This window comes from Oppia nitens, unplaced genomic scaffold (assembly GCF_028296485.1).
Source record: "Oppia nitens isolate AA-2021 unplaced genomic scaffold, nextdenovo-longstitch-racon4-pilon3 scaffold23_pilon_pilon_pilon, whole genome shotgun sequence".
NCBI lineage: Eukaryota > Metazoa > Arthropoda > Arachnida > Sarcoptiformes > Oppiidae > Oppia > Oppia nitens.
The window spans coordinates 1,050,638-1,075,385 of record NW_026533203.1 but is presented as its reverse complement, the minus strand read 5'-3'; the positions used below and the strand labels follow the sequence as shown (position 1 = coordinate 1,075,385).

General features: G+C 23.6%; 4 protein-coding genes across 4 annotated transcripts; 3 read left to right on the top strand and 1 right to left on the bottom strand.

Moving 5' to 3' along the window:
- Window positions 1-2,602: 2,602 nt before the first annotated feature.
- LOC128953789 (uncharacterized) lies at window positions 2,603-3,160 on the bottom strand. Its single transcript, XM_054299309.1, has 2 exons — window positions 2,973-3,160; window positions 2,603-2,873 (listed from the first exon to the last, which is right to left on the bottom strand). Exons 1-2 carry the CDS (start codon window positions 3,158-3,160, stop codon window positions 2,603-2,605), a joined length of 459 nt encoding a protein of 152 aa, XP_054155284.1.
- A 7,988-nt stretch (window positions 3,161-11,148) lies between these two features.
- Window positions 11,149-15,136, top strand: LOC128953788 (neprilysin-4-like). The gene is made up of 19 exons (XM_054299308.1): window positions 11,149-11,254; window positions 11,346-11,555; window positions 11,613-11,671; window positions 11,773-11,925; window positions 12,258-12,356; window positions 12,445-12,827; window positions 12,903-13,066; window positions 13,149-13,207; window positions 13,275-13,373; window positions 13,450-13,527; window positions 13,589-13,692; window positions 13,767-13,825; window positions 13,904-13,983; window positions 14,076-14,115; window positions 14,179-14,315; window positions 14,384-14,410; window positions 14,584-14,622; window positions 14,736-14,908; window positions 14,982-15,136. Exons 1-19 carry the CDS (start codon window positions 11,155-11,157, stop codon window positions 15,079-15,081), a joined length of 2,163 nt encoding a protein of 720 aa, XP_054155283.1. The 5' UTR covers window positions 11,149-11,154; the 3' UTR covers window positions 15,082-15,136.
- A 420-nt stretch (window positions 15,137-15,556) lies between these two features.
- Window positions 15,557-17,566, top strand: LOC128953848 (septin-2-like). The gene is made up of 4 exons (XM_054299370.1): window positions 15,557-16,279; window positions 16,364-16,816; window positions 16,885-17,149; window positions 17,217-17,566. Exons 1-4 carry the CDS (start codon window positions 15,772-15,774, stop codon window positions 17,440-17,442), a joined length of 1,452 nt encoding a protein of 483 aa, XP_054155345.1. The 5' UTR covers window positions 15,557-15,771; the 3' UTR covers window positions 17,443-17,566.
- A 1,737-nt stretch (window positions 17,567-19,303) lies between these two features.
- Window positions 19,304-23,455, top strand: LOC128953849 (mitogen-activated protein kinase 1). Its single transcript, XM_054299371.1, has 4 exons — window positions 19,304-19,557; window positions 19,720-19,846; window positions 22,513-22,954; window positions 23,014-23,455. The coding sequence occupies exons 1-4, from the start codon at window positions 19,466-19,468 to the stop codon at window positions 23,397-23,399; spliced, it is 1,047 nt and encodes a 348-aa protein (XP_054155346.1). The 5' UTR covers window positions 19,304-19,465; the 3' UTR covers window positions 23,400-23,455.
- The last annotated feature ends 1,293 nt before the right edge of the window (window positions 23,456-24,748 follow it).

Below are 24,748 nucleotides of genomic sequence, written 5' to 3'. Positions count from 1 at the left end.
CACAAAATATATCTAATAATTTAAATTATAATTTAAATTTACAATACGGAACCAAAATAACTGGAAATAAAATGATATCTAAGTTTTGCCACAATTTATTCATCTATAATTTTTTATAATGATAATAATAACAGTTATATATAATATTATGCATTCATAACTTTTATTTATAGAATCAAAAACATAAAAATTAATTAAATGTCAAAAACAAGTAAACAATTTTTATAAATATATACATTAAATAAATGTGATTTTTTGTATGACTGGCATTACTATCCATATCATAATCAACTGTCCGAAACTTTTAGGTCAGTATTACTTTAATTTTATGTTTTCTCGCAAATTGTTACTTATTTTAATGTCATTCATAAGTAAACTACTATTTATTTAATGATTTTAATATTTATGTAAATTATATAATACTATACAATTTAAATAATAATATTCATAAAAATTAAGATTATGTATTTTTAGTTATCTGTATTTTACAGTATAATAATAAATATACAGATTTATATATTACAATTTTAGATAAAAATCTAATCTAATAACTTTTAAAAAATAATCATAAAAATATTATTAAGCACACTCAGATATAATTTATTATTTACAATATTAATTATTGAAATTAATTATAATTCTTGATTATAAATATAATACTTTATTTAAACAAATAATACAATTAATTAACATTATTTAAAGTTACATTTTATAACATGCACTAATAAAATATACAAAAAAGTAAATTATTAAATAAAATAATCAATTTAAAAACATTTATTTATTATAAAAATTATGTGTATAATATATTTACAGGACTAGAATATAATGTTTTATATTTGAAAACAATTTTTAAAAATTTTTAATCCCATCACCACTGATAATACCAACACCATATCTTAAAGATTATATTAAATTATAATAATTATAAATCAATTTTTTATTTCTCATAAAAAACATTAAAATTTATAAATTTTATATAAATTTTTATTATATGATTATATAAAAAAATATATATAAACCAATGATAAATATTTTGTAATTTTGAAATATATGGCGTAATGAAGAATTTTTGAATGAATTTTTTATGTATTATAAAATATTTTTAGTATAATTTCAAATTATTTGTCTAAATCTATACACGATTATCGTCTCCCAAACCCACCAAAACCAAACCCGCCTCCCCCAACGCCTCCACCAAATCCTCCACCAAAGCCTCCACCTCCACCCCCTGCTCCATGAGGTCCAGCAAAGCTACCATGGAAAAATGGAGGAAAGGGAGGACCAACTATAGGTGGTTGAAGTACACTATGAAAAATTCATTAAATATAAGTAATAATTGATTAAATTTTTTTATAATACTTACTCAACAGTTATTGGAATCGGTATCGGAATCGGTATTTTAGTTTTTCCATAAGTCATAGCCAAACCAAGGAGTGCTCCCTTTTTGACGTACGGAAGATATTTCAAATATTTATGATATTTACCATTTGTTTTGCATATTATTAACAAAACAATCAAAAATACAAAAACTAATCGTTTAAAATAAAATCTCATATTTAGTGATTTTTTCGTTGATTTTTGTTTTACATAAAATCACAAAACAAACAAAAAATTATTAATACAAGAGTTTATATTTTTGACAATCGTTTAATTTCTCACGATTTGATTAACAAATAAACTGAGTTTTCTAAAAAAACTTTTACTTAACAAATATTATGCTTTAATAAACACTTTTGAAAAATTAATTTTTATAATAAAAACTTTCTCTACCGTCCATTCATTGGACACCCAATAGTTTATTGCACTTTCTATCTAATCACGTGATTTGCAAGTACTGTACCGGACTATTGCCAACATATTTTTAATTTAGTTTATAAATAAACCAAAATATAATACAATTTTTTATAAAACATATTATTAAAAGATATGGTAATAATTCCTATAAAAAATATTAATACTTTATTTTAATTAAATATTTTTAAAATGATTATTAAAAATTTTAGTAAATAAAATAAAGAATTTTAATTATATGTCAATTCAAAATATTTTAATTTTAAAGATAGATTCAATCAATACAGTATTGTTTTTATAATATTACTTAATTAATATATTACAATTAAATTATACAGTAATAATTATAGATACTGTATTATATAAAATAAAAATTTAAACACTATTTAACTTAATTAATATTATGAATAAGGGTTATAAAAACATTTCTTTTATTTTTTATATAAACAAAATAAGCAATTTTTAATTAAATAACAAAAATAATACGTTTATTGTTAAATTCAACTTTATTTTTAGCAAATAACATGTAAAATAGACTAGACACAAATATTAATTATATTATATAAAAACAAACCAAAATACCACAAAGATTATTGCAATTTTTGTTATTTTATATAAACATGTATTATTATAATATACTGGTATATAATTTATATATAATATTTGTATTATCTATATATAAATATATTGATATTAAGAATTATTGTATAAATTTTATTTAATTAAAATATTTGTTAAAACAATGATGATGACATTAATCTTTATATACATTTATTTAACAGTTTATAAGACATAATATAGTAATTTATTAGCCATAACCAAAACCGCCACCCCCACCAAAACCGCCACCGAAACCTCCACCAAAACCTCCACCCAAACCGCCACCAAATGGTGCGCCCAATGCACCGCCCCATCCACTGGCACCACTGTAATAAGTGCCGGGACCACCAGGACCAACTCCAGTAAAACCTCCCGGACCAAGCAATCTTCCGTAACCTTTGCCCACACCTATTACCACAGGTTGTGGCGGTAGAAATGGTGGTGGTTTTGGAGGACCAATAATGGGCGGCGGGAATAATCTATTAATTTTTATAAAGTAAAATATTTTAGTAAAAATCTATTTTTGGATTATAAATTGAAATATGATATAAAAATTATGAATATCATTAATAACTTACTCAATTGGTATAGGAATAGGTATGGGTACTATTTTCTTGCCTCCCAATCCTATACTGGCCAGACCTGCAGCGGCCACCGCACCTTTTTTGATGATTGGTAACAGATATTTTAGGTGACTATACGACTGGCATCGGGTGATCAAACCCAACACTAGGACGAGCAGTATTTTCATCAATGAATATCTCATGTTTTAAAATAATTTTTAACACAAAATCAATACTTTTTAAAATAAACTTTATTATTTAAAAACTATTATTTTTGTTAGATTTTGTAAACTTTTTTTGAAAACATTTTACTATAAAAATCAACAATAAGTGAGAACTTAGAGAAAACTTTTATTTACACCATTCATAAACTAAAACAGTTTGACTGTCTTTAAATGTTTGTATGTTTAACTAAACTAAAAATAAATAAATGTCAACAAAAAGATACCAAAAAAATCTATTTGAAACAAAAATTTACATTTTTAGTGAAACAAAAATATATTTCTTAATATTTAATATAATTTTTCTGTTCTATATTTAGTTCAACAACTGATTGTTAAAATAACTTTTATTATAAAATCAGTGGACAGTAATTATTGAGAATATAATAAAGTGTATATTTTTTAAAAACTTATTATTATAATGTACTACTACTACAACTAATAATAATAATAATAATACTAACTTTAAGTGTTATAATTTTTTTAAGAAAAATATTTGTGTTACTATTATTAGTGTTTCAAAACAGTTTTACCTATTTTTTATTATCTAACGGTGCGACACACGACTGACCACTTAAGCTAATATAGTATGTGTTATTAACATTAATATTGTGCTTATGTTATTGTTAATGTATGGGCCATACAGTATGGCATAATAAAATATATTAAGTAATGAGTGGGAGTGTCATAACAAATAATGGGTTGAGTTATGATATCATATAATTTATACATTTTTATGTATACAATGTTATTTTTATTATAATTTTCAATTATTTTATTTTTATTTAAATTAAATACATGTAAATTATTTGAGATTATAGAGTGCACTACATGTTACACTAAATTAAAAAACATTGAAAACTTGAAGTTAAAGTTTAGTATAATTAAAATAAGTTAGATATTTGCTGTTAAACTAAATATTTCTGTTTATTATTTAATTTAACTAAAGTTTTGATAGGAAGTCACATCAAATCTGTGCATTAAAATAATACAAATCACAATTTAGCAGAAAATTACTAATCATTTTTCAAATAATTTACTCATAACTTATTTATTTTAATAAATCTGTAATTTTGTTGATATACTATCCTATAATATAGTAACTATGATATATAATGAGACTATTGAAGCAATAATAAACTATTATAATTTTATTATATCACGAATTTAACAATTATTTGATAATAAAAGTGGATAAATGTTACGTTCAAATAGGAAATCTATGAATTGATAATATTATGTTTAAGTATTGGTCACAATTAACTACTGTAATGTTAAAATATTTTTTATTGCATTAATTTTAAATTAATACATTGTTTTATTATATTTTCAATTTGATTTTAATATAATAAATAATAGATATTAGGTAAATTTAATTTATAAAATCAAAATTAAATGATAGAAAACAAACAGAAATGTAGGTTATATTATATAATATAATGTTAAATAATATTCGATAAAATACTTAATTACTAGTTTTAAACCATTGGCATTGATTTAACTGATATTAAAAATTGATTCTATAATATAACTAATCAATAAAAATTATAATACAACTATATATTGTTATTAAATAAATAAATGTAATAAAATGTAGTAATTGATCATTTTTTAAAACTAGTGTCAAAATAATTTTAATAGATTGATATAACTATTTCTTATTTTAAACTTTGTTTGTTTAAAATATTTTTTATACTTTTTAAGTAATTAAACATTTATTTGTTGTGTCTATTCTTATGATAATAAAGTTTATATAGATATTACTTATTTTATAAGTTTCTAATTTGACATAAAATAAATATACATTTATATAGTAAATTATGATTAAGCTTAATAAATTCACTACAATATTTAACATTATAAATATTGTTGTTTTTTATTTTACTTTTACATTTTCATTTACATTACAAAAATTGTCGTAAATTTTTAATAGTTTATTATACTTTCATTTATGCTGTGATTAAGATAACAGATAACTTTTATTTAATAAGTTATTATCACTCGTAACCAATATTCGGAAGGTATATCATATAACTATCTATTAATATATCATAAATAGGAAATTGATAAAATAAATTATATATAATAGACATTAACAAAATTATGGACTAATTTGATATTTTTGTCACTGTATTTATAAATTAATAAAAATTACTTTTATAGTTAAATTAAATGAGTAGTATACTTTTTTGAAAGAGTTAAGTGTTAATATTAAAGACATATCCACTTTTATTACATTTTTAAATATTACATATTACAATTGTTTAAATTTTTGTTAATTATTAAACACATATTATTTAATGAGATAAACGCAAACAATAATAATATATTTTATAAATTTAGGACACAATAATAGTAAATTAGAATTATTTGTGAAATAATTATTTACTTTATTAAACAAGACTTTTACAAATAAATATTTTATTGTTTAAATTATTGGCAAAATGTATACAATTGGCAATTAATTAGGTTTGATAATGTCATGAACTTTCTTTCTCTCTCTCTCTCTCTCTCTCTCTCTCTCTCTCTCTCTCTCTCTCTCTCTTTAATAATGATCTCACGCTTTGGTTGAATTGTATTAATTTATTTATAAGTATAACAAATAAACAAAGTATTTTGTGAATTAATTTTGCAAATTTTTAATACTTTAATTCATTGATTAAATGTAATTTTCTAATTAATAGCAATTATTAATAAATAAGAATTACGGATATTTTGTTTAAAATAATATATTATATATTATAAAATAAACCCTTCCGATGTTTTAAGGATAACCTCAATAATTATATATTTATTAATTTAAATAAGAAAGTGATTATTTGTCAATTGATTTTGTAATTGCAAAATAAAAATGATACTGCAATAAAGTATAACTTTTAAATTGTAATTTTTTATTAAAACTTTATATTTTATATTTTTATATTAATGGCACAAAAATAATAAAATATGTATTATTTGTAATGAAATATATAAAATTGGTAAATCTATTAAAATAATAAAGCAGACAATAAATATTTTAATATAATTACTGACAGTACATATTATTTAAAATAATGAACTCATTATTATTATTACTTATTTTGACTGATATGTTGTTTTTAATTTAAAATATTTTTTTAGAATTACTGTATTAAATCATATTTGTAAAGTGTATAAAATAAACTAAAATAAATAAATTAAAGATTATTTGTGAAACAATTTATGATATAAAAATAAAATATATAATAATGTAATGTAATTAAATTATATTTAATATCATTTTAAAATAACAAAAGTTTTACATAAAGCTAATATAAAATACAAAGTAAATTTTAACAATTGATGTATGAAAAAAATAATAAGGATTTAAAAATTTATAAATAAAAATAGATAATATGAACATGTTTTAAGTTAATTGTATTTTATAAAATTTTTAAATGAATTAAAATATATCTTTTACTACTCATTAGTTTAATTTTTAAATATTATCAAAGATTTTATGAAGTATAAAAAAATTTATAATAAAAAACTATAAAAATCTATAAAAATCTATAAAAATTAATATAAAATACGTGTTAATTATTAATAGTTTTAAATTATATACTTATTATAAAAATATTATACTTTAAATTAATTTGATAATAATATTTTAATAAATTTCTATATTAATAATAATATATTTATTTTATAAATAAAATTGTTTCAAAATGCTTTAACCCATATATGAAGGTTGGATTTATTTAGTTGTATTAATATTTAATAAAATCACTGATAATAGCAATTTAGTAGACCTATAATTATAAAATATTTTTTTTTAATAACTTATTTTTTGTTTATTAAAATTTCAAATATACAAAATATGTATTACAGATATATCACTTATATACAGTATTTATTAACATTAAGTTCATAAATATTGTAAATCGTAAAATAGCTTTGTTTGTTTACTATTAGTATTAATAATTTATTATTTTATACTTTCTATTATATCAATATACATATCAGTACAGTATATAAAAAATCTAAATTATGATTAATCATTTTGAAAGTTATTATTATAAAGTATATGAAAATTATTTATAATATCATAATTTGATTTTCTGTTGTTAGATAACAATGATTTTTATCATTAGTCATAATTTGAATCCTTTAACATACTTTATGTTAAAGTTTTGATCATTTCTATAAAATATCAGTTTTGAATATAATTTATGACAAAATTTTTTAAATAATAAAAATTACAAACTTTTTACTTTGTTTTGAACAATTTAATTTTTATTTTTGTAAACTAATAATTATCATTAGTATTAGTATTATTATTTTGTTTGTTTAAACAAATAAACTTTTATTTTTATTAATAAACATAAATTTAAACTGTGCACATATGTTATTTTGTGTTACTTTTTATTAAAAAATGAAATAGCAAATTAACTATTAGATATCTCTAATTATTAGTTATTTAGTAAACAAAAAACATTAATATTTTGAAATGTTGTCCTAATTTTTCTAATTGTTTCTCTAAATATCTATAGTTTTAAAATATGATTTAAATAAAAATAAAATTATAATAAATATAATACTGATTTTTTTTAAATAGATATCAATAATAAAATAATTCAAATAAAATGGCCCTTTAATGATTTGGGTGACTTAGTCTAACATTAATAAACTTTTTAATATGTGTTAACAATTTACATGAAGGCCAACACTAAACAGTAATATAGATAATGGTTTTTTAATCACACATTTGTAACCAAAAAAATATTTTACTATTTTGTAAAAAAAACATAAAACAACAAAAAAACGATAAGAAACAAACTAGAGTTCGTAACTTTCAATTTTGTTTTAAACCTAAGACTTTATCAACAATTCAAAAAATATTATATACATTAAATAATTAATAAATTGTATTTTTTAATTATTTAAATTTCATAGTTAATAAATGAATAAATATTTAATTTTAAAAATAATAAATAATATAATTTAAAGCATTATTAAGTTTAATAAGCAATATTAATAAATGTCTAATAAATAAAATACTGTATTTTATATATTAGTACAATATTTCTTAAATCAATAAACATTTAGTCTGTTTTTTAGGTTCCGGTTTTGAATTTTTTCCAAACCCCTAATCACTACAATATTTTAATGTTTACAGTAAAACAACTTTCCTTTTAAAATATTTTATAAATGTTTAATTGCATTATTTTGTATTAATAATTATTTATTTATTTAAAGCATAATTGTGTATACAATGTAATTTATAATATATGTAGTATACTATATTTTATTCTATATAATTAAACCTGTTTAACTATACAATTGCTTTATTTGTTTTAAATTTGTTATTATTTTAACCAAAAATAAATTTATACAATTTATTAAATTTATTGCATATATTTTATTGGTGATTTTCAACGAGTATATAACATAAATAAATCATCATTATAATTAATGTAGAAATTAGTTTAACTATAATTTTGATATGACACAGTGATTATTTAGCACACTTTTGCTACATTAGACAGTCACCTACCATACCCTCCCTCCCCCTACACTTCCCTTTTATTTAATATACAGTATTATATCTTTCGCTTTCGATATATATATTAACAATTATACAATCATCGTGTCTGTGCTCAAAGCACCGGTCGATTTCAATAAGAGTTATTCAGTCAATTGGTTGAATCAATACCCAATTCATGACTTGTTTTACTCCCGACTCACTCTCTCTCCACTTATATATTATGTTAACATCTTTTTATTCAATCTTTTTGTGTATTATTTATGCAATATTTTCTAAAAAACAATTTATTATTTTTCGTAGTAATATAAAGTAACACATGATTTGTGTGTTAATCTAATAGTGTATACTCTTGTTATGCAATATATTGTATTAACACACATAAGTGGATAACAATAGGAATATAACAATAAATAGAAAATTATAATAAAAATAACTAATAATAATAATAATAAGTGAATAATTATTAGTAAAGTTAATAATAGCAGTCATATTTTGAGTGTGTACTGTATTTGCGTGTACAGTGCTTTCAATGACCCATCAATGCATCACTTTTATCCTCAATTCATCCCAACATACCAGTGCAAGTGGTAACAGTGTATCACAATTGCCATATTTCACAGCATACTGTATAACTGCTTTGATTATATGTCCACTGGTCTCAAATCAAAAGCCAAGGATTTAAGATTTAATATTTAAATACAGCAATTACTTTCAATTTATTTAATTGTTTTTAAGTGAAATTTTTAGATAATGTTAATAAATATTAGTATAAAATTTTTAATTTTTGTCATTTTGATTTAAAAACAAAATTTTACTTGAAGTGAAAGTTATAATTTTAATAAGTCTATTACTAAAAATAAATATAACAACATTATTGGTTTAATATTAATTTTTAAATTAGTTAATAAAATCTAGTTTATTTAATCTAATCATTTTATTTTATTTATGTGTTTAAAATGAAAAAATTTAATGTTAAATTAGCATAAAAAAGTTTTGTGTTTTATTAAATTAAAATATTTTGTGTATCGCAATTAGGAGGTGGCTATAAATTTTAATAAATTATTATTTTTCTAATATGAGTATAAGTTCGGGCGATAGTGAATCGGTATCCAATCACACCGATAGTACACAATCACCAACCAGTAAATTAGCGCCGAGACTAAGGTATGGTATGTGATATAAGTTTAGTATTTTTAATTTATTATTTAATTTTGCTAATAGAAAATAAATATATAAGATTTATTTTTTACTAATCTTTCAATAAAATTATATAATAAAACTATAAATATATAAAATAAATTATTGATATATAGATACTATATAGTATACGTTGTTTAATTTATATATTATTAGTTATATTAATATTGTATTTTTCTTTTTATTAAAGATTCATTTTACATTTTTCTTATTTACATAAAAAATAATAATAAATTTAATATATTTATCTTTATGATAATCTTTATTTTATATTATGAATACTTTATATTATGCATATTTTAAAAAAAACTATATATTTATAAAATATTATACATTGAAAAGTTTCAAATCAAAATTTTACATAATTATTTAATTTTAAAAGTATTTGAATGAACTAATTAATATTAATTATAAACATAATTTCCTGTTTAAAGAATTGAGTTTAAACATTTATTATTACTATTATATTGTGTCTTAATAATATAAATAATAATATAAAATTTAATTGTTCAAGGGCATTTTATAATTATAATAACAATTAAAACTTGAATAATTCAAACATTTTTACATAATCTTATCGCTTATTTTTTAAATTATTTATTTTTTAATTGTTATTTTTGTCTATTTTATGATTTAAGCAACATAGCATTTATGTATAAATACGTTATGTAATTATGTGGTTTATAATTATTGCTATTTTTAATCATAAATAAAATTAAATAATAATATTATATTTGATAACCAGTTTTTCATAAGCAATAGTTATTAATAGGAAATTCCTAATGTAATTGAATCTTTGGATTTTCTAATTTTATTCAAATGAAAAATGATTGATAATTAATTGTTTGCTGGGATTTAGTGATAATGATAAGTAAATATATCACTATAAATATTATAATCAATGCTATTATTATACAACAAAATGGTTCGGTTTTTATGCTTTTACACGATTACATATTAAATTACTTAGAAATTATATTAGTCAATTTAGTTATTTTTATTTTTTATTATTATTTAAATTATTACTATTAAATATATGCAGTTTTAGTTTAAAAATAAATTGTAATTAATATTTTTATTAAATATATTAAATAACTTTTATAAATATTATAATATATACAGTTTATTCCAATAACATATATAAATATAATGTTGTGAGTTTGTTAGAAATTATTTTTTAACTAATTAAAAATATTTTAAAGTAATTAAAAGAATATTTTATTTAATTATTTTTTAAAAATTAAATTTTAGTTTTGAGAGATGGAATCGACTAATGAAGTCATCCACTGGTCAAACGTGTCGATTCTCGGCATTATTTATAATAGCAATGATTGCTATTATATGTCTAACTGTAGTTTTACTTAGAAGACATGGTATACATATTATATCAAATAATATTCAACTCATGTTAATTACTCAGTGCTTATATAATGTATATATACTGTATATATAATGCATGTATAGTTCGTGTCCAACAAAATCTGTGTCTGACCTCAGATTGTATAACTGCGGCCTCGGATTTGTTGAAAAGTATGGACCGAACGGTAGATCCTTGTAATGATTTTTTTGAGTACGCGTGCGGCGGTTGGACTCATCATAACAACATCGATGAGGATGAGTCCCGTACCGACACATTCACAATCATGAGAAATCAGTTAACAAATAAATTAAAATGTATTTATAGATTGTTTTTTAATTGAAAAAATAATTGCTATTTTTAAACATTATTAGCAATTTTGGAGACACCGATTGCCGACAATGAATCAAATAGCACTAAAAAAGCCAAAACTGTATGTGTTTTTCTATTTTAGATGTATTTTATTTTCCTTAAAATTTTAATGAATATGTATTTTTCAAAACAAATAATAACTAATATTTTTTTATCAATTAGTTATATCAATCGTGTATTAATGAAGAGCTGATTGAAAAGAGAGGATCTGAACCATTGGTGAAATTGTTGAAAGAATTGGGTGATTGGCCTCTATTGATGACCAATAATACGAGCAATACTTACAACAAAAATAATGAACTTTCAATGAATTGGGTAATTAGTAATTTTTGTAATATTTGTTTATTTTTGAGTTTTTTTTAATGTTTTTTATATAATATTTAATATACTGTAACATTATTTTTATGAGGTTTCAGTTCAAGTATGTCTTGGCATAGAAATTATGAGTTTTTTATTTGATTTATACAGTATTATACTGTATTAACTTATAGTACTGTTAAAAGAAAAAAAACTTTTTGAAAGTTCATTTCAATTTCAAAATAATGTTATTTTATATAATAATGTTTTCAATAAATATTAATATTATGTCAAGAAAAAAATATATTTATGTAATAAAAATAAATACAGCATTTTTTTATAATCTATAGGTCAAACTTATGGGAACACTTAGACAGTACAACAATGAAATCATAATCGGCCACAATGTTGGTCCCTATGAATATAATGCATCCACTTATGCTATTAAGGTTAGTGGAAGTTATAATTAGTTAATTAATGTCAATAATTATATTTATATAAATGAGTATAAAATTAATTTTATAAAATTACTTATAGCTATATCCGGCAACATTAGGGCTATCGAGTGCCGATTTTTATCAAAACACTAGTAGTCGTCAATACAAAGCATATCATAAGCTGATCCAAGAGTACACCAAACTATTGAACGCACCGTTAGCTACCATTGAGTCCGATATAGAGGATATACTGCTTTTTGAGTCACGACTGGCCAACATTTCACGACCTTTTGAAAAGAATGGGGGCGCCGCCTATCAACGCATGTCTATTAGAAAACTATCGCGTTTAGTGCCTAATATTAATTGGAAAACCTACTTTGAACTGGCCATACCGGTGCCCATCAATGATACTGAATCGGTAGGAATTTATGGTCTAGATTATTTTATTGATGTCCAGGAGCTGGTTGATCAAACAAATCAACGGTATGACAACTTATAAATATAAAAATAATTAACTGAAAATAAAATAATTTTTTAATTGTTTCCATTTGATATCAGTACCATGGTTAATTATTTATTATGGCGATTTGTAATGAACCGTGCTAATAATTTGGACTCCAGGTTTGAAAAAGTACAACAGGATTATTATAAAGAAATATTTGGTACAAAAAGTCAATCAGCCAGGTGGAAAAAATGCATTGATTATGTTAATAATAATATGGGTACTAATAATATTTAGAAACTATTTATCAAAAAAAAAACAAACAAATAAATTACAAAAATAATAATATTTTATATAACAAGGTATGGCTGCCAGTGCACTGTATGTTCATCAATACTTCACCAGCGATAGTAAAGCTAAGGTTATATAATTGGATGACTCTATTAAATGATATATAAATATTTTATTAATATAATTATCTAAAATAGGCTGATGAAATTATCGAAAATATTAAACTTGAGTTTTATAAAATATTAGAAGAGATAACATGGATGGACCAGGAAACTAAACATGATGCTAAGACCAAGGTTCATTTATTATATCGTATTAATAAAAAAAAAATTTGTAATTTTTTAAATATTTTTTTTATTGTTAACTTTATAGGCAACTGTTATGGAACAACATATAGGTTATCCAGATTATTTAAATGACAATGATAAATTAGATGAGGAATATGCTCATGTAAATAAAATATTAATTAATTTATTAACATTAACAATAATACTTAAATATTTATCAATAGTTTAACTTTGAAATTGACAAATACTTTGAAAATGTTGTGGGATTTCTAAAAAATTCAACAAATAAAACACAATCAAAATTATTTACTGAAGTCGATAAAGACAAGTAAGTCATAATTATAATTTTTATTTTATTTTTGTTGTTATATTTTATACACTTTTAATTGTTATCTTAAATAGGTGGACTATTATGCCCAGTGTAGTTAACGCACATTATCATAGATATAGAAATTTGATGAGTGTGTATCAAAAATTTATTTAATTAATAAAATAACTATAATAATAATTGTTATTTATTTATAAATTTAATAAACAAGGCTTTCCAGCAGCTGTATTGCAAACTCCATTATTTGACAAAAACTATCCAAATTCATTAAATTATGGAGCTATTGGTTCCGTATGTATTTATTTTCTAAATTTTTATAATATTCATTATAATTATATTCACATAAAGTTTCAATTATCGTAAAATAATTTTATTAATTATAGATTGTCGGTCACGAACTAACTCATGGTTTTGATTCAAATGGTATATTAATTATTAAAATTATTAAATTATTAGTCATTTATTTTTAAAAAAAATATCACCCAGGACGTCACCATGACCAATATGGTAATCAACGTTTATGGTGGCACCCAAATACCATTGACCGGTTTGTTAGCAAATCTCAGTGTATGGTTAACCAGTATAACAACTATACAATTAGAGTCCTGAATGAGGATCACAAGGCATTCAATTTTTTTTTAATTTATTATTTTATTTTACAAAATTGATTACATAGTTTCATATATTGCAGATCAACGGTATGCTTACATTAAGTGAAGTATGTATTGTTTAAATAATTTATGATAAAATACAAAATTATTACAATGCTTTTATTTTTGATAATATTATAATATTAATTGTATTTATCTTATCATATTTAATATCTATATAATATATTAAACAATATATTTTTTATTTTATTTATACAATTAATTTTTATTTTTATAACAGAATATCGCAGATAATGGAGGAATTAAGCAATCATTTCGTGTAATTATATATTGTTTTCATTATTTTATTGAAATATTTACTTAAATTTCAAAATAAATAAATATTTCAATTAAATTTTGTTAAATTATAATAATTGATATATAATTTTAAAGGCTTTCAAGAAACTGGAGCTTAAGTACGGCGCCGACCGTTTGCTTCCCGGTGTGAATCTCACACAGAATCAGCTCTTCTTCTTAAAATATGCTCAGAATTGGTGCCAATCGATGACAGAGGAGGGGATGTTAACTGCATTGAAAACATGGAAACATACGCCGGGAAAATATAGGTAATATTAAATAATATTTACAACAAAAGTTTATATAAATCTTTATAAACATTTTATTTAAATACATGAACAGAGTTATCGGTGCATTACATAACTCGCGTGACTTTGCACGTGCATACAACTGTCCCGATGGTAGTCCTATGAATCCGGTGCACAAATGCGAGGTTTGGTAACTCTTAGCTTACCGTTCCTAAGCATTCAGTCCCACCAAATACAATACAAACTAACACATCCATCAAATTTATTATAACATAATATCATATATTATTTTTTTTTAAAAAAAACATCATTATGTGTATAAATGCATGTAACTTATTGTATGTATAAATTTTGATTAAATTAATAATAATAATAAAGAAAATGTACAATTATTGTAATAAATAAACTTGCAAAAATTAATATATCTATAAATTAAACATGATCATTTAATCCCAACAATGATTTATTGGGGGGTTATTATCATAAATTATATTCACAACGTTATGTTTGGATTATATAAATAAACATTTATGTGCACAACAAACATATTGTTTATAATTAGCATATATTGGACTATTATAATTCAGAGTTATTATTGATAGCAAACTTATAGAAACAAATATAAAAAAGTACCAAATTATCTAAAACTATTGTTTACAGTGTTTTTACTGAATGGGCGGCGGCTATGACTGACACACATATTAAGGCATTGATTGAATAAATTGAATAAAAAGACAAAAAATAAATTAAAATTTTTTTCTTTTGAATGCATTTGTTGTGAAAAATCTTTAAGTATTTGTTTGATTGACAACCAGTTTGTGGACAAAACATCTCTTGATTTGATTTAATTGTTAATTTACCGACACTTGATATAAGTGACGGATATGTCGGCTGAAGACAAGCTAACCGGTGTGTCGGGTTTGGGCGGTGGTTCGGGTATTGGTGGTCGCGATACTAATCCCGCGATTGGCGCCAAACCGACCGTCAATTTGCAGACAAAGCCGAAGATAACTCAAGCATTAAATGGCAACCCATCGGTACTGAAGACGTCTAATACCCAAAACAATGGCAGTACTAACGGCAACGGCAACTCCTATCGTGTCCTCAAACCGGAAGCCTATGTTGGCATCGATTCATTGCCCGAACAATTTGTCTCCCGTATAGTTCGGGACGGCTTTGGCTTTAATATTATGTGTTTGGGACAGACAGGTGTTGGAAAGTCTACTTTATTGGACAGTCTGTTTAACATGAAGTTTCCCGATGTATCCACTCGTTCGCACAATTTGAGTGCCGTTGATGTGACCGCACATAACTATGACCTCCACGAACGTAACATTAAACTCAAATTAGGTTTAATTGAGAGCAAAGGTTTTGGCGATCAGATTAATAAAGGTTTGTCTCATTAAATCGCTTATAAAAGTTAATAGTATTGTTGTTTTTGACAGTTAATTATCTCTTTGTTTGATCTATTGATAGCTGAATCATTCAAATCAATCGTTGAATACATTGATCAACAATTTGAGAAGTATTTGCAGGAAGAGCTCAAAATACACCGAAACCAGAGTCCAGTGAATGACAGCCGAGTCCACGTATGTCTGTATCTTATCTCACCCGTTGGTCACGGCTTGCGGTCTATTGATTTGGTGACAATGCGTGAGTTGGCCGCCAAATGCAATCTGATTCCCATAATTGCCAAATCAGACACAATAACTAAAGCAGAGTTAGACAAACTCCGGACTAAAATTATGTCCGAAATTGTGACAAATGGTATCAATATATACCACTTTCCTACCGATGACTCAGATGTGGCCGACATTAACAGTAAAAACAATTCTTTACTGCCGTTTGCTATCGTCGCTAGTCATGACTTTGTTCGCGTCGGTAGTAAACAGATGAGAGCCCGTCAATACCCGTGGGGTACTGTTCTCGGTGTGTATTGTTTGAAATAAAGTAATAATTATTATTAATTGTTGTAATTATTTTCCGCAATTTAATAGTTGAAAATGAAAATCATTGTGATTTTGTTCGGCTCCGGGATATGATTTTAAGAATAAATATGGAAGACTTACGCGAGACAACACATTCACGTCATTATGAACTCTATAGACGCGTACGATTGGAACAGATGGGCTTTGGAACCGTTGGCGGCACTGATAACTCAAAAACGACAAGTTTTCAGGAAACATACGAACAGAGACGAGCCGCACATCTATCAGAATTACAGCGAAAAGAGGAGGATATGAGACAAAGCTTTGTTGTTAGGTATAAAATGATAGTTTAATTTGAATTAAATAATTTTATACATAATGTTGAATACTTTATTAAACAGAGTCAAGGAAAAAGAAGGTGAGCTCAAGGAGGCTGAGAAAGATTTGCACCAAAAATTTGATCGCTTGAAGAAACAGTCGACTGAAGAGAAACGACGTCTTGAGTTAGACAAACAACGTTTGGACGACGAGATCGCGGCTTTCAGTTCCCGAAAACAGGTTGTTTTGGGCGGTTCTGGCAGTAATCTAACACTTCAGCAACAGTTAGGCAAAAATAAGAAGAAGTGATGTGATCTGTCGTATCCCACGAGTGATATAAACTGCTCGCCAGAGCTCTTCCTTTCTATTTTATGCTCTCTTATATAAACTTATAGATTGAGATTTGCTCTAAATATATACATTATTAATGAAATTATATTTACCAAAAATTATATTTATCCTTTAAATTACTTTAGATATTATTACTATTATGGTATTAATCATATTTTTTTTATAATAGTAAACGAATTGGAAATTATTTTATAAAAAAATATTCAAATTAAGGCTCAAAACTACTTATAAAAAGTATAAATTTTTAAGTCCTATAAAATATCTTTTTCTTTATTAAAATTTAGATTAATTTATAACAAAATGTATATTGTTTTTTATGTTTTATAAATTTTATATTTTATTATAATTTTTTGTATGAAAAGTATTATATATTATAATTTGTTTTATATATTTAATATGATATTACAGTATAATATAGTGAATTTTTTTACATTATTAATTATATTTAAAATCTTATAATTAACTTATTTAATTTTATAGCATGCATTTTATAAATTAAAATACAAAATAGATTTTAAAAGTTAATTTATTTAAAAATATCTCAAACTTTGAATTATTCAACATTTTAAAAAATTGTCATAAAATCTAATAAAAAATTTTCTAAAATTTAAAAAACGAATTTATTTTCAAATATAATAAATAATTTAATTTATAATAATTTACCGGTACTTTATACAGTATATATATATATATGATTTAACATTTTTTTATGTACCGTATATATAAAAAAAATATCTAGATATAGACATTATATAATACTGTAGTTAAATAATGGTATTGTATTACTTATTAATGTAAAGTACAGTGATTTTTATTACACAAATTAACTTTTATTTGATAGAAATAAACACTAAAAAGTATTTTATTATTTATCTGCATTTTACTCGAAAATTTATCAATTAATTATATCAAAATAGAAATTACCAAGTCAATTTTTAAAATATATACAATACATAAATACAATATATATAAATTATATTAATAAAATATCCAAGTGGACTAGTACTGTACATACCTGGGCGTATAGATTATGTAACAGTGCTCAGCTTTATACTGTACTGTACACTTGGGGTTTGTAATGTCTCCCAAGGGAGGGAAGTTCCCTAATAAAATCTCTCAAATTTTCCCAAAAAATATGGACAAAACTTTATTTTCCCTCCCTAGCTCCTTAGAAGGTTAATATAATTTATATTATTATAATAAATAGTACTAAAACTTAATATTTTAAATAAAATTTTATTGAAATATTCAAAATAAATTTCAATTGACTAAACTAGAGTTAGATAGAGTATTAGAGTTTAATATACTATTTTTTCAAACATTATAATAAAATGTGTGTTGTTTATGATTTAATAGATTGTAGTACAAGGAAATAAATTCCCTGTGAATTCCCAGGAAAATAGGAAACTTGAAAAATAAGACGAAATAAGAGGAGGGAATTAATTTATTCGAACCCTAATTATACTATACATTGCTTTTCTCAACACATTTATAACTCATTGAATCCCTGCGCGTAATAATAGAAACGTTTAGCGCATGCGTTAACTCCACACTTTGGATAGCATTTTGAAGTGAATTACAGTTTTCTATTGATTTTCCTACTGTTGTCTTGAGTTTAGTTTTGGCCTCAAATTCATACACTTATTATTATACCGTATATTATATTCATTGTGTTTCACTCTCTCTCTCTTTCTATTTCTCTCTCTATTGTATTATCAAATTATATACACTATAAATATATTATATATATATATATATTATATATCATATATTAATATACAAATAAATAATTGATATATATTTTGTATTTACTGTACATTTTTAAAAAAAAACTATTAGTGATAATAAATATATGTGCAAACATAACAAATCATCATCAATTAAATTTAGATAATTGTATTTTTATATATAATATATACAATATATAAATAATAAGTTTTAGGTTTAGGTTTAGGTTTAGGTTTAGGTTTAGGTGTGTGCAATGGTTGAGTGTGTGAGAGGACAGATATTTGAAGTCGGGCCCCGATATAACAACTTGTCGTATATCGGAGAGGGGGCCTATGGGATGGTGGTGTAAGTATATGGTCTATATATGACCACTATTGATGACAAATAGTCATATTATCACAAATGGTTAATATAATTATATGTTTTATTTTATATATGAATCGATGGTGTGATTGGTGTCATATATGTCACACGTATTACATACGGAACCTTTGGATGTGGCTATAGGTCGGCGTACGACAACTTAACCAAACATAAGGTGGCCATCAAAAAGATCTCCCCCTTCGAGCACCAGACCTATTGTCAGCGCACACTTCGGGAGATTAAAATACTAACCCGTTTTAGACACGAAAACGTAAGTTAATGTCAACTATTATTTGTAGACAACTGTCACATAATTTATCATTATTTAGATTATCATATGATATCATATGACTATTAGTTAACCTTATATTTAATGGTTGATAATTGCAAAAAGACAGCCGTTTTATTTGTATTTAATTTAAATCTATACTTTATTTGACTTCCTGGGCTGATAGAGTGATTTAAGGAATTAAAAATCCCGAGTAGTGATGATAGCTCAGACCAAACTGAGTCTAACCATACCACCTACATAGCTGTCCGACCTCCGCAATTCGAGATATTCGACTTTAAAGTCGAAAATTATTTTTGACGTTATTTATGAATATGATAAATACTTTCTATGTATTTTTCAATACTAATTATGAATATGAAAACTAAATCTCACTATGTCAAATAATTTTCGAGGTATTCGTCTTTAAAGTCAAAAATATTTTACATTATTTATGAATATGACATATATATTTTTATGCATTTCTAATACTAATTATGAATATGAAAATTAATATTCATTATGTTACATAGTTTTCGAGATATTCGACTTAATCAATTTGTTTTGATGTTATTATTTATATATATATATATAATATCAAACAGTTTTTCCGATCACTAATTATATTATTTTCTATTAATTTATCTATATAATAAAGTCTGGGTTGCGAAATGTTTTCGATTTCAGGGGGGGGGTATAGGGGGTAGAATGGCAAAAATCTCGAAAGAGTTTGGGGGTAATAAATTCCCAGTAAATTCCCTAAAAATATCCTCTTCGGCCCAAATAATTGATAGGGCCCCTACTAACTTTTTGGCTTTAGCCAAGGGGGTAAAACTTAAAAATAATATAATTTTAGTGCATTGATATCTAAATCAAATATTCATCCATTTGTAGCGCATATTGTTGTTGCACAATGTTGTATAATTGTTAGACCAATGTTTTTGTCTACAATTTTAAACAATTTACTTATAGAATAAATTATTATTATTATAAATATCTAAAGAAATTCTTTTATTATTTTTTCATTCTATTAATTTTATTTCAACTTTTTGCATTTATTTTATTTTTATTTTATTAATTACATTATATATAATTTATAAACTTAATTTTAAATACATTTAATTTATTATATAAATCTTATATAATTAATTACATTTAAAAATTCTTATTCTTATTTTTATTATATTGTGATGATTATAACATCACTAAGCGCTACCAATAATACAAATCTAAATTTAAAGTTAACTTTAACTTTATAACTATGATATACCGTATCTCTTTGTATTCACGCTATTATTAATTTAAATATTGTTTAATCTAAATTTATTATTATTATTTATGTTTAATTATTTTCAACTAATTATGTTACTTTAACTAAATATTATATTTAATCGCATTAATTGTATATTCGCACATTTTGATAAATCTAAAATACTGTAATTATTAAATGCATGTAATTCATTGACTATTGCATTATAATTATCAATAAATTGAAGTTTAAAAAGAGTTTAAAAATGTAATCATTGAGTACTAGTAAGTGTAAGCCTTAGGTGTAGCGGAGTTAGGCTATTATTCCGGCTTTTCACTGTTAAGTCCTTCCGAGCTCCGATATAAGGCTTCCGATACTTATTACCGATATAAACCGATATATAAGTTACCAGAGCCTCGAGTAGCTATTCATGTATACAGTGGCGTAATAGATAACCCATACAAATATACCGTAACTTTTAAATAGTCTTCATATAGTAACCCGTACAGTAATTACATCACTGTTCCCTATCAAACATACCCCGCATTGCTTATTGCTTCGTAAAGTCTACTTTACGGGCTATTTGACGGTAAACTATAAACCCGAACCCTCACAATATTAAAACTAATTTTTAATTCATAATCATAATTTTTACTATATAATAAATTTATACAATTATATATTTTTAAAATTTAAAATTTATAATTAAAATAATACAATTCTAATTTTTATTTACGATATTTAAATTATTTTGTCACAAATATTTATTTTGACTTTAAAGTCGAATATCTCGAAAACTATTTTACATAATGAGATTTTGTTTACATATTCATAATTAGCATTGAAAAATACATAGAAAGCATGTATCTTATTCATAAATAACGTCAAAATAAATTTCGACTTTAAAGTCGAATATCTCGAATTGCGGAGGTCGGACAGCTATGTGGATGGTATGGGGAGACTCAGGGGGGTCTGAACTACCATCACTATTCGGGATTTTTAATTCCTTAAAGAGCTCTACCAACCGACTTCCTGTCCCCATATCTGTCTTTCCCCACTTTCATACATCACATACCCTGAGGTTTGTTTTCTTTGTCAGCGAAACTGATGTTTTTATTTAATACAATTCATGTATTTATTTATATCCATATATTCACTGATATATTAATATTTAGCAGAGAAATGGTATTACAAATAATCCTTTATTTTATTAATATAAACATTAATACTATATATCATAACTGAGTTAACAGTAATGATTGTGGGGGTTATAACTTATAAGTTAGATGTGATACTAATTTTTTATTGAAATATTATGATATTTATTAATTTAATTTGAATTGATATTTATTTTAACCAAAATTTATTTGTTTGAGTGATTCAAACTAATGATGTGTTTATTTTATTTACCGACTTTCAGATTATAGACATCCGGGACATAATACGGGCGCAAACTATTGATTCAATGAAAGATGTTTATATAGTTCAGTGTTTAATGGAGACCGACTTATATAAGTTGTTGAAGACACAGAAGCTGAGCAATGACCACATCTGCTACTTCTTGTATCAGATACTACGAGGTCTTAAGTACATCCATTCGGCTAATGTACTTCATCGGGATCTGAAGCCATCTAATCTATTACTTAATACAACTTGCGATCTCAAAATCTGTGACTTTGGTTTGGCCCGAGTGGCTGATCCAGAGCACGACCACACGGGGTTCCTCACCGAATACGTGGCCACCCGATGGTATAGAGCGCCTGAGATTATGCTCAACAGTAAGGGCTATACCAAGTCTATTGATATCTGGTCTGTTGGCTGCATATTGGCGGAGATGATCTCCAATCGACCCATATTTCCAGGTATTGCGTATACATATTATTTAAAGTGATTGTTTGATATTTATGATTGAAATTTGTAGGCAAACATTATTTGGATCAACTGAACCATATCCTGGGTATATTAGGTTCACCGTCGCAAGAGGACCTGAACTGTATAATCAACGAGAAGGCCCGTTCCTATTTACAGTCGCTTCCAGCCAAGGCTAAGGTGCCCTGGTCACGCATGTACGCCGATGCCGATCCCAACGCATTGGACTTGTTGGACAAAATGTTGACATTTAATCCACACAGACGTATCACTGTTGAAGAAGCACTGGCACATCCATACCTCGAACAATACTATGATCCGGCCGACGAACCGGTCGCTGAGGAACCGTTCACTTTTGAGATGGAATTGGATGACCTGCCAAAGGAACGACTTAAGGAATTAGTCTTCGAGGAGACCGTACTATTCAAGAGTCGATAAGATATAACAAATTATTAAAACTAATTTTAATTAATTATTATAATTATAATAATTATTACATTTATTAATTACTGTTAAAAAGACACGCTTTTAAAGACATATTCTTTACTTTCAAACATTCATTTTTATAACATTTATATTATGAAGTGCTAATTAATTATTATTTTTGATTTTATTTGTTTTTTTCACACAATTAATTGATTTATTCATATAAATTGTTAACTTTCTTTTGATTTTAAATTTGTTATTTTTATAGTTGATGTTTGTTATGTTAAATATGACAACAAAGCTGATTGATGTCATTATGACAAATATTTACAATTTTCTATTATCAGCAATAATTAGGCTTTATTTGATTATTTTTATGTTTACTTTAACGATATATTGCTACCATTAATTGATTATCAAAAAAGTTTTATTATAATCAATTACATTTATTTTGTGATTTTTTAAAAATTAGTAAAATTAATTTTATTTGACAATAATTTAATTATGTGTAAATATTTAATATATTTGCATTATATATTTGTAATATATATATACAGTATATTTACGTGAAAGTTTATATTAATATTCTTTTAGACAATACATATATCTAATTATAATTATAGATGAAATATGTTGAAAAATTTTCTAAAAACTACATTAAAATAAATTTTGATTTTATTTTTAACTGTCATATGTAAAGTAAACATAAAAGGAGTACTATATCATAATTATTTAGCGATAAATTGTAATTTAAATATAAATTATTTTAAAAATACTTTTTTAAAAAATGATACTTATTATAAATTTGCCCATAAAATTCACTATTACAACAATAAATATATACTTTAACTTACACATCAAGTATATTGACCTTTTTTAACAAACAAACAAAATTATTAAACAAGCAATTAATGTTGCTTGAAAAGTGATACCTGACAATTCAATGGATCCATTATTATTATTATTATTAGTAATAGTATTATAATTAATTATAAATTTAATAGATAAAATATGAAATTGAAATGTTTTTGACAAATAATATATTTAATAATAAATAAACTTAAAAATTGTAATCTTTATATTCTGTATTTACAGTGTAAATGATATATTATATTCAATATTCATGAACTCTGTTCACGAATTAATTTGATGATTGCTTATATAAAATGTCATTATTTTTGGTGCTATTGAGTAAAGTCTATTAACTTATACTTTACAACAATGGCTAATATATAATATAAAAATGGATATTATTATGATCTAAATTATCTAATATATTAATTAAATTAAATGACATATTATCTTGTATGCATATGATATATAATGTTATTATTATCTTTATTTATAAAAAAATATTAAAT

Bases quoted from the DNA above. Each gene is read 5' to 3' on its own strand.
- LOC128953849 (XM_054299371.1), top strand. From the start codon at position 19,466: ATGGTTGAGTGTGTGAGAGGACAGATATTTGAAGTCGGGCCCCGATAT. The intron at 19,847-22,512 runs GTAAGTTAATGT...ACCGACTTTCAG, and splicing joins CCCGTTTTAGACACGAAAAC to ATTATAGACATCCGGGACAT. The intron at 22,955-23,013 runs GTATTGCGTATA...TGAAATTTGTAG, and splicing joins CAATCGACCCATATTTCCAG to GCAAACATTATTTGGATCAA.
- LOC128953789 (XM_054299309.1), bottom strand. From the start codon at position 3,160: ATGAGATATTCATTGATGAAAATACTGCTCGTCCTAGTGTTGGGTTTG. The intron at 2,874-2,972 runs GTAAGTTATTAA...AAAAATTAATAG, and splicing joins CCTATTCCTATACCAATTGA to ATTATTCCCGCCGCCCATTA.
- LOC128953848 (XM_054299370.1), top strand. From the start codon at position 15,772: ATGTCGGCTGAAGACAAGCTAACCGGTGTGTCGGGTTTGGGCGGTGGT. The intron at 16,817-16,884 runs GTGTGTATTGTT...GCAATTTAATAG, and splicing joins CCCGTGGGGTACTGTTCTCG to TTGAAAATGAAAATCATTGT. The intron at 17,150-17,216 runs GTATAAAATGAT...TTTATTAAACAG, and splicing joins AGACAAAGCTTTGTTGTTAG to AGTCAAGGAAAAAGAAGGTG.
- LOC128953788 (XM_054299308.1), top strand. From the start codon at position 11,155: ATGAAGTCATCCACTGGTCAAACGTGTCGATTCTCGGCATTATTTATA. The intron at 13,067-13,148 runs GTACTAATAATA...TTATATAACAAG, and splicing joins TTATGTTAATAATAATATGG to GTATGGCTGCCAGTGCACTG. The intron at 14,116-14,178 runs GTATATTAATTA...AATATCACCCAG, and splicing joins TCATGGTTTTGATTCAAATG to GACGTCACCATGACCAATAT.